This window comes from Nyctereutes procyonoides, unplaced genomic scaffold (assembly GCF_905146905.1).
Source record: "Nyctereutes procyonoides isolate TBG_1078 unplaced genomic scaffold, NYPRO_anot_genome, whole genome shotgun sequence".
Classification (NCBI taxonomy): Eukaryota; Metazoa; Chordata; class Mammalia; order Carnivora; family Canidae; genus Nyctereutes; species Nyctereutes procyonoides.
Window position 1 is genome coordinate 29,879,560 of NW_026575048.1, and position 12,537 is coordinate 29,892,096.

At 37.4% G+C, this 12,537-nt stretch overlaps 1 protein-coding gene across 1 annotated transcript; it reads right to left on the reverse strand.

Annotated features, from left to right (window-relative positions):
- Positions 1 to 11,398: 11,398 nt before the first annotated feature.
- Positions 11,399 to 12,259, reverse strand: LOC129511015 (40S ribosomal protein S3a-like). The gene has a single exon (XM_055327456.1). The coding sequence runs from the start codon at positions 12,234 to 12,236 to the stop codon at positions 11,442 to 11,444; it is 795 nt and encodes a 264-aa protein (XP_055183431.1). The 5' UTR covers positions 12,237 to 12,259; the 3' UTR covers positions 11,399 to 11,441.
- Positions 12,260 to 12,537: the final 278 nt, after the last annotated feature.

Consider the following 12,537-nt stretch of genomic DNA (forward strand, 5'->3'; position numbering starts at 1 on the left):
CATGGAACAGAAATGAGAGACAGTGGGGTTAAGCAACATTGGCTTAGGAGATTTAGATCAATAGATGATTATATAATATACCTATAGATGTGTGCATATATATATGAATATGTATATATGTACATAGAATCATCTATCAGCCTAAATGTATACATATATATGTATGTAAAATTATCTCTGTCTCCACATCTATACTTACATCACATAGTAAACATTCAATGGCTAGATCCATTTGTTATTCCCATGGTTCTTGAGGTAAGATTGTATTGGAGTTGTTGAGTACTGTTGAATAATGATCCCTCAAAGATGCACATGTCCTAATCCTTGGAGCCTGTGCATGTTACATTTTATGGCCAAAGAGGCTTTGCAGACATGATCAAATTAAAGAAGTTGAGATATGGAGATGATCCTGAATTACCAAGATGTTTGATATAAACACAAGGGTCTTTATAAGAGGGTTGTAGAAGGGGTCAGTGTCAGAGAGAAGGTGATACGACTGAAGCTAAAGGACAGAGAGAGATTTGAAGATGCCAGCTTCAAAGTTGGAGAAAGGGGGCCATGAGCCAAAAGATGTTGGCTGCCTTTGAAAACTGGAAGGGCCAGGAAACAGATTCTCTCCTGGGGCCTTCAGAAGGAGCATAGCCTTGTGGATCCATTGTAGGCTTATTACCTCCAGAACTCTAAGATAATATGTGTTTTAAATCACTAAGTTTGTGATAATTTGTTATGTCAGCAGTAGAAAACAAATGCAGTTGTGGTTGGAAAGGACCTACTGGAGCTTCCCCCAGTCACCTACCTCTGGGTGGCCCATCTGTGGTGAGTCACTGCCCCAGTTCTACAGGAGCTAGAGCTTTGAGGGGACACCTGAAGGCAGTCAGAGACAGGTTCCCCAGGTCTGTTCTCAGAGATTTTCAGACAAGTATTTTGTCCTCTACATCACCTGCATACAAACTGTACCTGGTCCTAAACTCCCTTTTCAGCAGACCTGGGCTTTGGTAGGAGCTCAGGGGAGCCAAAGAAGAGACGGAGAAGCAAGAGTCCGCCCACACACATCGCAAATGGTGAATTGCTGGCTGTGGTTTTCCTGGAAGGCTCTTAAATGGCTTTCAGAGCATTCTTTGTTGAGCCCCTACATTCTTTGGCAGCACTGTCGTGACCCATGGGGTGTGGCCAGCAAGCCACATCCTCTTGGGTGTTTTGCGGGCTGCTTTGCTGCGTGGCATAGGGACCCTGGCTTGACAGACCTGCTTCCCCCTAAACCTATTTCTCAAGAAATGTTTGGCCCTTTTCTGTTTATCCTTGAGATGAACAAATCTCTCCAATCTTCCACTATGAAAAGGAGTTTGTCTTAAGTTTTAGGAAATGTTATTTTGATTTCTTACACCTGCTAAATATCACCCCAAGCCCCAAAGGCCAAAAGTAAAAGGCAACATCCCTCTCTCCTCAAGCAATGATTTAGTCACTGTGTTCAGACAAGAGACCATTATCCTATTCCATAATGTCTTGCTCACTCCTATCCACAGCCTTAGTCAGTGCGTTATTAAAGCACTTGTTCCAACATTCTGGAATCTTTGACTCCCTCTCCTCCAAATCCATGTGTTCTTCAGTGCTGGGAGCATGTCTAACAGTATCTGTTATGCCTAAAGATTAGCATCACACTTGGCACATAATAAGTTGTTGATAATGTTTGTTGGATGGATGAACTTCATCCTGTGTAATTATTTATGTACATGTTACCCACCAGATGTAGTCACTTTTTTAAAAATTAAGGTATAGTTTTTATATGTAATCCACCAAAAAATATTAAATATTCTCTTCAGTGATTTTGACAATTGAGTACATCATGACAATTGAACTCACCAAGCAAAAGATAATGATTGTTTAGGTATTTTTTTTCCCACTGTGGATGAATTTTGCTTATTTTGGACTCCATATAAATGGAATCATACAATATATATATATATATATATATATATATATATCTTTTCGGTTAGCTTCTTTTGCTTTGCATAGCCAGAAGTCTTAAGATTCGTCAACCTGTTGTATCATCAGTGTTTGTTGTTGTTATTTTATTCTGGTTACAATTCCAGCTTATGAAATTATCACATTATGTTTATCTATTTCCCTATTTTTTAAAAAATATATTTATTTATTCATGAGAGACAGAGAGAGAGAGAGAGAGAGAGAGAGAGAGAGGCAGAGATGCAGGCAGAGGGAGAAACAGGCTCCATGCAGGGAGCCTGACGTGGGACTCGATCCCGGGTCTCCAGGATCACGCCCTGGGCAGAAGGCAGGCGCCAAACTGCTGAGCCACCTGGGGATCCCGTATCTATTTCCCTATTGATGAATATTTGGTCTATTTCTGATTTAGGGCTATTGTGAGTAAAGCTTCTCTGAATGTTGTTCTACAGATCATTTTGTAGACATATACTTTCATTTCTTTTGAGAAATGTTGAGTATGGAATTTCTAAGTCATAGTATAGTTGTGGAAGATAATTTTTGTTTGTTCATCTAAATTTATCAAAGTTGATTTTATAAGAAACTGAGAAACTGTATTCCTGAGTTGTACCACTCTCCATTCCTACTAACAATGTGTGAGGGTTCCAGTTTCTCCACAACCCTGTCAACCTTTGGTATTGTCATACTTTATATTTTAGCCATTTTAATGAGTATAAAATGACAGCTCATTGTGGTTTTAATTTGCATATTAATGATGATTAATGATGTTGAAAACATTTCATAAGCTTATTGGTCTACTTATATCTTCTTTTGTGAAATGGCTGCTCAAATCTTTTGCCCATACTAAATAATTACAATTGTCTTGTTACTGGTTTAGAGGAGTTCTTTATATAAACTGAGTATAAACCTTTTGTTAGGTATATGGACTGGCTTTCCTATTCATTTTCTTAATGGTGTTTTGATAGGCAGAAGTTTTTATTACTTAGTGCTTTTTGTGTACTTTCTAAGTATTCTTCACCTACCCCAACATGGTAAAGATATTATGTTTTCTTATTTTCTAAAGATTTATTTATTTATGTATTTATTATTTTTTTTTTTGAGAGAGAGAGAGAGAAAGTGCACACATGAGCAAGGGGTGGGGGACAAAGGGAGAAAGAGAGAGAGAATCTCAAGCAGACGTCCCTCTGAGTGAGGAGCCTAATGCAGGACTTGGTCTCACAACTCTGAGATATCATGACCAGAGGTGAAATCAAGAGTCTGATGCTTAACCAACTGAGCTACCTGGACACCTCTATTTTATGTTTTCTATTAGAAACTTTATTGCTCAAGGTTATATTTTGTTCTATGATTCATTTCAAACTAATCTCATTGTATGGGGTGACATTAAAGTCAGGTTTATTTTTTGTTTTTCATATGGCTATACAGTTTCCAGCAGCATTTGTTAACAAGTCTTCCTTTCTTTATTGCATTACCTACTCATTTTTACCACACATATAGAGTCAAAAATCAATTGACTCTATATGTGTAGTTTATTTCTGCATTCTGTTCTTTTGGTATTTGCCTATCCTCATGTCAGTACCACAATGTCTTGATTCATATAGTGTTATGTTCAGTACTGAAGCCCCAGGTATTATCAGTCTTTTTTTTTAAAGGTTTTATTTATTTATTCATGAGAGATATATAGAGAGAGAAGCAGAGACGCAGGGAGCCTGACGTGGGACTCGATCCCGGGACTCCAGGATCATGCCGCCGAAGGCAGGCACCAAACCGCTGAGCCACCCAGGGATCCCTAGTATCAGTCTTTGAACTGTGTTCTATTTTGAAATTATTTTGGCATTTCCATAAAGGTTTTAGACCCAACTTGTCAATTTCTCTTTAAAAAGTCTCTTGTAATTTTGATAAAGATTGTATTAAATCCATAAATCTTGGAGAATCAATGTTTTAACATTAAGTCTTCCAATCCATAAACATATGTCTCTCCATTTTGTCTAATCTTTTTTTTTAACAACAGTGTTTTTATAGTTTCTTTTGTAAAGGAATTGTGTATCTTTTATTATATTTTTTCTAAGTATTTCATATTTTTGATATTGTTGCAAATGGTATTTTTTATTTCACTTAAATTTTGTGGTTTATTTTTAAAAAAATATTTATTGCTGGTATATTGAAATTGACTTGAGTTTAAAAATGAATCGAGTTACTTGAATCAACAGAGGACTATTTATTTATTTATTTATTTATTTTGTATATATTCCGATATCTATTTTGGTAAATTGTATCATTCAAATTAATCTTCTATTTTATCTAATATTAATCTAAAGTTGTTTATAATGGTCTCTTATTTTTTTTTTTTTTGCATAATTGTAGGATCTGTAGGCATGCCCTCTTTTTTCATTCCAAATGCTGGGAATAATATTTTATCTGTTTTACTTGATTAGTCTTGCCTGGAGTTTTATTACTGTTCTGAAAAAGAATCATTGACCTTATTATTTGTTAATTTTCTATTTCATTGGTTGCCCTTCTCACCTTCAATTTTTTTTTTCTACTTTGGGCTTTATTTGTTCTTCTTTCCAGCTTCTTAATGTGGAGGCTTAGATCATTTTTTCTATATCTTCCTTTTCTTCTGAGAAATTTAAAAGCATAATTTCCCTCTAAATACTTCTTTAGCTATATTACACAACTTTTGACATGTTGTGTGTTCATTATCATTCAGTTCAAAATATTTTCTAATTTTCTCTATGATTTCTCCTTTGACCATAGGTTATTTAAACATGTATTATTTAACTTTCAAATATTTGGAACTTTTTCAAATAGCTTATTAATTTTTATATTAATAACACTATTGTCATAAAATGTACCTGTGATTTCAATCCTTTTAATTTTAACGAATCTTGTTCTATGGCTCAGCATATTTTGTCTATCTTGTTTACTGGCTCATGTGCAGTTCAACAGCAATCCTGCTATTGTTGGGAGAAGTATTCTATAAATGTCAATTAGGTCGAGTTTGCTCATAGTGTTGTTCAAACCTTTAAAAACTTTGCTGTTTTTTTTTTCCTATTTTTTCAATCAGTTACTGAAAAAATGATGCTAAAATATTTAACCATGATTTTAGACTTATCTTTTCCTCCCATTTCCCCCATCTTCTCTATCTGGTTTTGCTTCACATATTTTGAAGCTATTTCTTTTTCCTCTCTGTCTTATCATTTTTTCTTTCCTTGTTTTCTGCCACCTTCTGGGTGATTTACTTATTTTTAAATACTCCACTTAAACTTCTGTGTTGACCTCTAAGTTCTGCCTCTTTGTAATACCTTAGTGATTTTTTAAAAGTTATAGTAGATCTTACAATACATATCTTTGAATTATCATAATCTATCTTCAATAATACCTTCATAGTGTAAGAAACTTTCAACTGCATAATTTTGTTTAGACTCCTTCCTACCCTTTCTGATATTGTTTTATTATTTTACTTCTACTTATGTGATAAACTTCATAATAAATAGTTAGTTTTGCTTTGGTCAATAATCTTTTACATATATTTATGATGTATCATATATATATATATCTCAGTCTCACCTACATATCTATATAAATATATATCACTAAGGGGCACCTGGGTGGCTCAGTTGGTTGGGTGTCTGTCTTTGGCTCAGGTAGTGATCCCGGGGTCCTAGGATTGAGCTCCATGTTGGGTTCCCTGCTCAGCAGAATCTGCTTCTCCCTCTGCCTCTGTCTCTCTCCTTGCTCATGTTTTCTCTCTCGATATATCTCTGTCTGAAATGAATAAATAAAATCTTTTGAAATATATATTTTGATATATTTATATATTATATATACTAATTTATATATAATAATATATAATTATATATCATATATATCTTATATACCTTTTATATATGATATATCTTATTTATAAGATAAATATATAATATTATATATAATATATAATATTATTAGCAAAACCATATAATAAATAAATTATATATTATATATATAAGATTCTTTTGTGTTTACCTGGGTATTTACCCTGTCTGTGTTCCTCATTCTTTTGTTTTCTTCTTCTTAATTATTTCTTGTAGTGTAAGTCTGATTAGAGATGAATCCTCTCAATTTATGCCATTCTGAAAATGTCTTTTATCTTACTGTAATTTGTGAAAGATGTTTTTATGAAATTCAAGGCTGACAGTTTTCTCCCTTCAACACTAAAATGCCATTCCATCCTCTCTGGGGTCTACTATGTCTCTGAGAAGTCAGCCTTCACTTATATTGCTTCTCTCCAACATGTAATGTGGCTTTTATTCTCTGGTTGCTTTTAGAATTTGCATTTAATCTTTGTTTTTCAGCAATTTGATTATGATATGCCTAGGTTTGGTTCAGTGCTCTCACCACTTCCCAACAAACAGCATTTCCTGAAGATGGCAAACCTGGCCCATTCCTGCAAGAGGGCAGTGAAACAGCCATCTGTGTCTTTGATCTTGGGATACTAGTTTAACTGGGATATTTTCAATTTAATGGGTTCCTTGGCCATTATCACTCTTGATTTGTTTTGTCATTGTTAGCATAGGAGAAGAGAAATCAGAAGTACTGGCATTGGTTTATGATTATTCTACCAATCAATCATGTTATGTCTCATAATTCATCTTTTATTGCAAGTGAGAAACTCTAGCTTTTTTTAAATACATTTTTTATTTAATAAATATTTATTGAGTGCTATTCAGAAACCTTTCTAGAGCTGGGCCTACAGTCATGAGCAAAACCAGATATAAACTCTGTGGAACCTTGTGGAACTTTTACTCCAGAGAGGGAGACTGGCTTCAGCAGTTACCAAAAATGAATTTGAAAATGACTTCTTTCATTTCCTGATGTCCCTGGCCGGACTGAACTAATCTTATATTCTATGGATCCCATATGAGGCCCTAAAGACGATTTACTCTATTGCCATTATAAAAATTAAGGGCCACAATTGAATGCATGTGTTCTCTAGAATCAGTATTGGTCTAAATTTTTAAACAGTTCATTGTTATGCTTTATAATGTGAATTCAAATCTGTAACAGGAAACTTACCACATTTCATTTAATCTAAGACACTGTCTATTGTAAATCCATTATTTTATATACTGCTATGAAAGCAAAAATTTGTCAATTAAACTGACATGTCAACACATTTAAGACATAACCTGACACCAGAGATACTGAAATGTGAACAAGATAATTCAGTGTCCCCAAAAAGAGACCTCTGGACAAAAATCACAAGCATCACTTGGGAAATTGTAAGGAATACAAATTATTCAGCTTCACCCCAGATTTGGGATGGACACAATCTGAGCTTAACAGACTCTCAAAGTTATTCTGAGGCGTGATAAAGTTTCAAAATCACCAGAAGAGCACATCTTGGCATCTTTGAAATATGACATTTCAAAAAGCTTTTGTAGATTCATTCATTCAGCAAACACTTCCTCTAAACCTATTACGTGCAAGGCATCACTCTGGATACACGATACAGATACAAATTTGAACTAGACCATTGCCAACCAGAGTTTATAGCCTTGAAGCAGGTTCACCATTCAAGAACTAAGAGATCAGAACCAATATGATGAGTACTGTGGCTGAAGTGCCCTCAATAGGCTGGGGAGGCCCAGGGGAGGAAGAGGAACTTCTGACTTAAATTCTGGGGAAGATTTTATGAGGTGGCATTTGAAACTGGACCTTGAAGGAGGTGCAGGATTTTACATTTCAGAATGGAAGTAAATGAGAAGTTATGTTCCACAGATGGTTTTTTTTCTTCCCAATGTCCTTACTCTTATGCATATTCTCGAAAAAGTTACAAATTAATTAGAAAGGCATATTCTGAAGAAATATGTGTGATGATGATCATGCCAATCCCCTCTCTGGACTCTCTGGAGACATGTTCACCACCAGCACTCTGGTGCCAACAGAAATTCCAGTAAATGCCAAGGGAAAAGGCAGGCCTGAGCAGTTCCTTTTGGCAGCTTATAATGCCCATGATGGAAATGTTGTTGATAAGTGGACAAGGTCCCAGAGCAAGCAGTTTTTATGGAAGCACAAGAAACCAAGCAGTGGCAATAGAAGTATTGCCTGATTTTGCTGTCATGGAGGCTCTTGAGCTAAGCTCACTTATACTGTACCCACCAATTTTTTTAACATATAAAATTTAAAAGCACAAAACACTTGTGCTGAAGAAACAAGTTTAAAGTTACAAAGATAGGGATGCCTGGGTGGCTCAGCGGTTGAGCGTCTGCCTTCGGCTCAGGGTGTGATCCTGGGTCCAAGGATCAAGTCCCACAACAGGCTCCCTAAGTGGAGCCTGCTTCTCTCTCAGCCTATGTCACTGCCTCTTTCTGTGTGTCTCTCATGAATAAATAAATACAATCTTTAAAAAAATAAAGTAACAAAGATAAAGAAAAACTATTTTTTTAAAACCCCAGCAGCAGGGTGATGGCCAACCTGGGCTGTTGTGCACTCTGTAAATTAATTTAATGCCTTCCATTGTTTTCAGCAGCAGAGCACTGTGTATCATGGTTGTGCTCCTCACATCTTTATGTGGAAGAGGGACAGACAGCCTTTGCACTCACTAGGGCCAACAAACAGCCCTAAACCACACAAATACTCACCCAAGAAGTGTTTCAGTCACTTCTCTTCAACAGGAAGAGGTTGTTAGTGTGAGAACTGCAAAAGGTGTCCAGAGTTAGAGCAGTTTCCCAAGGGTTCCCAAGAACAGTCCCACACACAGACCCAATTCCAGCTCCTGAGTTTTGGAGACAAAAGGAATCATTCCTTTGGCCACAAACACTTCCTGTTTTTCATTTCAACTGGGCATTAGGCCCTGATTCTCCATCTCTCATTTCTTTTGCCAGTGTGATAGACGTATGTGATATATTCTTTCCTTGACAGGCATAGGATTCAAAATGCACAGGTAGGCTCTAAGGGCTGCTAGAGGCTCTTGGAAGATCCGTTGCCATCTTGTGTCTCTTGGTAAACCCTCCTGATGCATCACTGAGATACAGTCAGCCTCTTCTACCCGCTATTCCAACGTGTTGGGAACTCTAAAGCGTCCTTATGTTGGATAACAGAGTCACCAGGGACCCAGAACAGTAGGAGGGGCAAACTGAACACAAGCCTTCTTGTCTGAAACTAGATCATAATTTGAAAAGTCACAGATTTTATGTTTCTCAGCTTGTGCTGTCATTCTCAACTCACTAAGAATAACTGTCCGAAGGCCAGTTGATGTTTTTGAGCTATAGGCACCACAGAAATTACCATAAGATGCTCTCACATTGCTTGCTTCTGCCTGCTAAAATGCACTGGATAAGATAGCATGAGATATCAGGATGGGCATACTATTGTCATCTTGGGGGAAATAGAGGCAAGCAAGGGTCTGCAATCACAGTTTTGGATATTCGTGGAAAAGTATATGTTCATAAAATATCCCAGCCAAATTGAGTGCATTGCTTTTTAAAAAAAAAATCATTGAGACAACAGATATTTCACAAAGAACAAATCAAATGTTTTATATAAGGAAGGCATTATTAACTAGTATTACATTGATTTGAGGTTGGACTGAGGCCTTACTCGTAAGGCCTCTCTAGGTTTCCATGGGGGTAGTAGAAAATGCTTGCAATAATTGGTTAAAAGCCTGGAATTTGCATTCAGATAGGGTTGGGCTTGAATCCCAGCTCTTCTCTTTACTTGGAACTTGGAAAAGCTGCTTCACTTCATCTGTAAAATGCAGATGATAATGTCTAGCTTGACATTATCAAGGGTTGTTAGACTTGTTCCCAAGGAATGAGTATATTAATGTTCGTAAGCACAGTACCTGGATGTAGTACATTCTTACAGAAGAATATTTTAGAAATTTCCTACACCTGTAACATGGGTTCCCTAATAGGCAGAAGACCTCTTTTCCTAGTTGGCAGACAACAGGCTATCAAATCATCCTCCATATAAAATTTACAGTGAGGAAGGAGTGGGAGAAGTAGGGTAGACAGTCAAAAGCAGAGTAGATATCACAGGGCATTCTCTGAGTGTCTGCCAAAGGAAGTCATTCTCCATAATGCTGATGCAGGAAACAGGACAAAGTTAATCATCACTGCCCACAGAAGGTCAGATGCGTGACCATCATTGATAAGCACCCAGTCACAAATTCCTGTTTGTCACGAAAGCATCACTGAGTGGATGCTCTGTGAAGAAACTCTGAAGTCACTCCAAAGGCAAAAAGCAAGTTGAACAGTTGGCCACTATGAGGTAAAGGGGATAAGACCATGTGCTCACAAAGTAAGGACGAACACAAACTTTCTAAACCGCTCATCTGGTTTGGATTTCTAAAACTGGCATCTGAGCACATCATTTGGCACAAAATTGCATGGCATTAAAGTTTTCATATGGATCTTGAAAGTACATTTAAAAACTAATTGCAACGTGGGAAACCACTATTGGCTTTGGCTAGCTGACCATTAATTCTTCGTTACAAGAGTGACAGCTGACAATGGCACCTACCTCACCCTTCTTTCCCACTCTCTAAGAGAGGACAATCACCATGCATTTCTCTGCCCAGAGAATCATTTTTCTGATCAGATATATATTTTAAAATCACAAAATTTGGCAAGCCCTTGAGTCATCTTATTCTTTTTACGCTCACCACTGGGTCATCAAGACTTCTAGGCCAACGCATCTTTTTTCGGGTGAGAGCCCAGAATTGAGTATACAAGCAAATACACATAAATAAAACAACCATGTGCCTCTTTTGGGCATCTGATTTGGCCTATAAGAGTAGACTCAAAAATAACTAGATGCTTAATTACACATCCAAATTTAGTCTATGAATTTGCATGTGTAAGTAATCAGGGAAGTATTTGCTTAGAAATGTGTTCCATTTCCTCTGTTCTCTCTAAATCAAATTACTGAGCAGCAGATCTGATTCTAAAATATTTTTAAAAACTGTTCTAGAGCCCCACCACTTTAGGCTGTGATCCTGGGGGACCTCATAACCCAACTGGGTTAGGCATAATGAGAACACTTTTTAAGGAGGCTACCAATGACATTCAAGGACATGGACCAAACTAGGTCAAGTGACTTAGCATGCAAGTCCTTTTTGTACTCACTGTTTACCCCAACAGGAACCAGATCTCATCTATGCTGGTTTTGCTCTCCTTTTGGCGACCATAGTAAGGACATTCAGTAGGCACACAGGAAGAGCATTATGAAGGATCAGGGACAGAGCCTGGCATAGTACTACCTACCTCCATTTATTCATTCTAGAGGGAGGCTTCATGAACATGACAATACTCTGTGATAGATGTTCTTAACAATTGTGGGACAGGTTGAATTTTTGGTTCCAATTCCTCATTTTCCTGTAACATTAGTAACATACATTCACCCTTTCCAGGGTTTTATAGGTGGAGTGTACTTTCCTTTTTTTTTTTTAAACATCACAAATATGTTTTTATTTGTCACCATTAAATGTCTGAATTTTAAACAGATTCTTGGACTGGTGGTTCATATCCATCAGCTCGTTCAGCTTTAGCACCGGTCTCATCCCCCGTAGCTTTTCCAGAACTACTACCTTCACCATGAAGCTCCATGAGTTTTCCCAATTCAAACTTGGGCTTCTTCAGCATTTTTACTTTTCTAACAAAAACATCATGGAGTGGATAAATAGACTGACAAGCTTTTTCTATATCTTTTCCGATGCTGTCTGGAATCAATTTATTGACCACTTCTTTCAAGTCATTTGTTTGCACCTCTCGGGTCATGATTTCCATCATCTTTTTCCAGATTTGGCGGACCTGTTGGTGCTGAGCGTAAGAGGTCTTCCGAATCTGATTATTGCGTTTTTTAGTAAAACCAACACAAAACAGACGAAGCAAATAACCATTGGTAGTCTTTACATCAACATGAGCTTCAATCATGGTCTGCCATTTTTTGACCATGGAGCACATTTTGTCACGGGTTAGATCCATGCCATGGAAATCAGTCAGGCAGTTTTTGCCCTGCACATCCTCAGTGATTAGCTTGAATTTCCTAAATGCAACTTCATCATTCTGCAGATCAGCAAGGCTAACTTCAAAAACGCGACCCTTGAGACCATCAGACGCAATTTTGGTTCCTTGAGTTCTTGTGACTAGCGTTTTTCCAATATTTCTTATATTGAACATAGCTGGTGCTTTCACATCATACCAATCTTTCTTAGAAAATGGATCAACCACTTTCTTCTTGGCTCCCTTTTTGCCGCCTTTCCTAAGGCGCTTGTTCTTGCCGACCGCCATGGCGCTGCTGCGGGAGCCAAAAGGGCGGAGTGTACTTTCCTGGACCTTGCTTTGGCCACTGGGATAGAGGCAGGGGATTGAAGTGGGCTTGCTCAGTTGGGCTTGAGTTTTTGAGTTTATGCATCACCATGAGAGATGCATACTCTGGTGGACCTATGCCCCTCAGAATGAGACATGGAGCAAGGGCTCTCCCAGCCATCCTGCAGATGGGTGAATGGTAAATAAATACTCTTTGTTGTATTCCACTGAGATTTTGTGACTGTTTATGTACAGGGCAAAAGTTGACTGATACACTGTGTCT

Coding starts and splice junctions, on each gene's coding strand:
- LOC129511015 (XM_055327456.1), bottom strand. CDS start 12,236: ATGGCGGTCGGCAAGAACAAGCGCCTTAGGAAAGGCGGCAAAAAGGGA.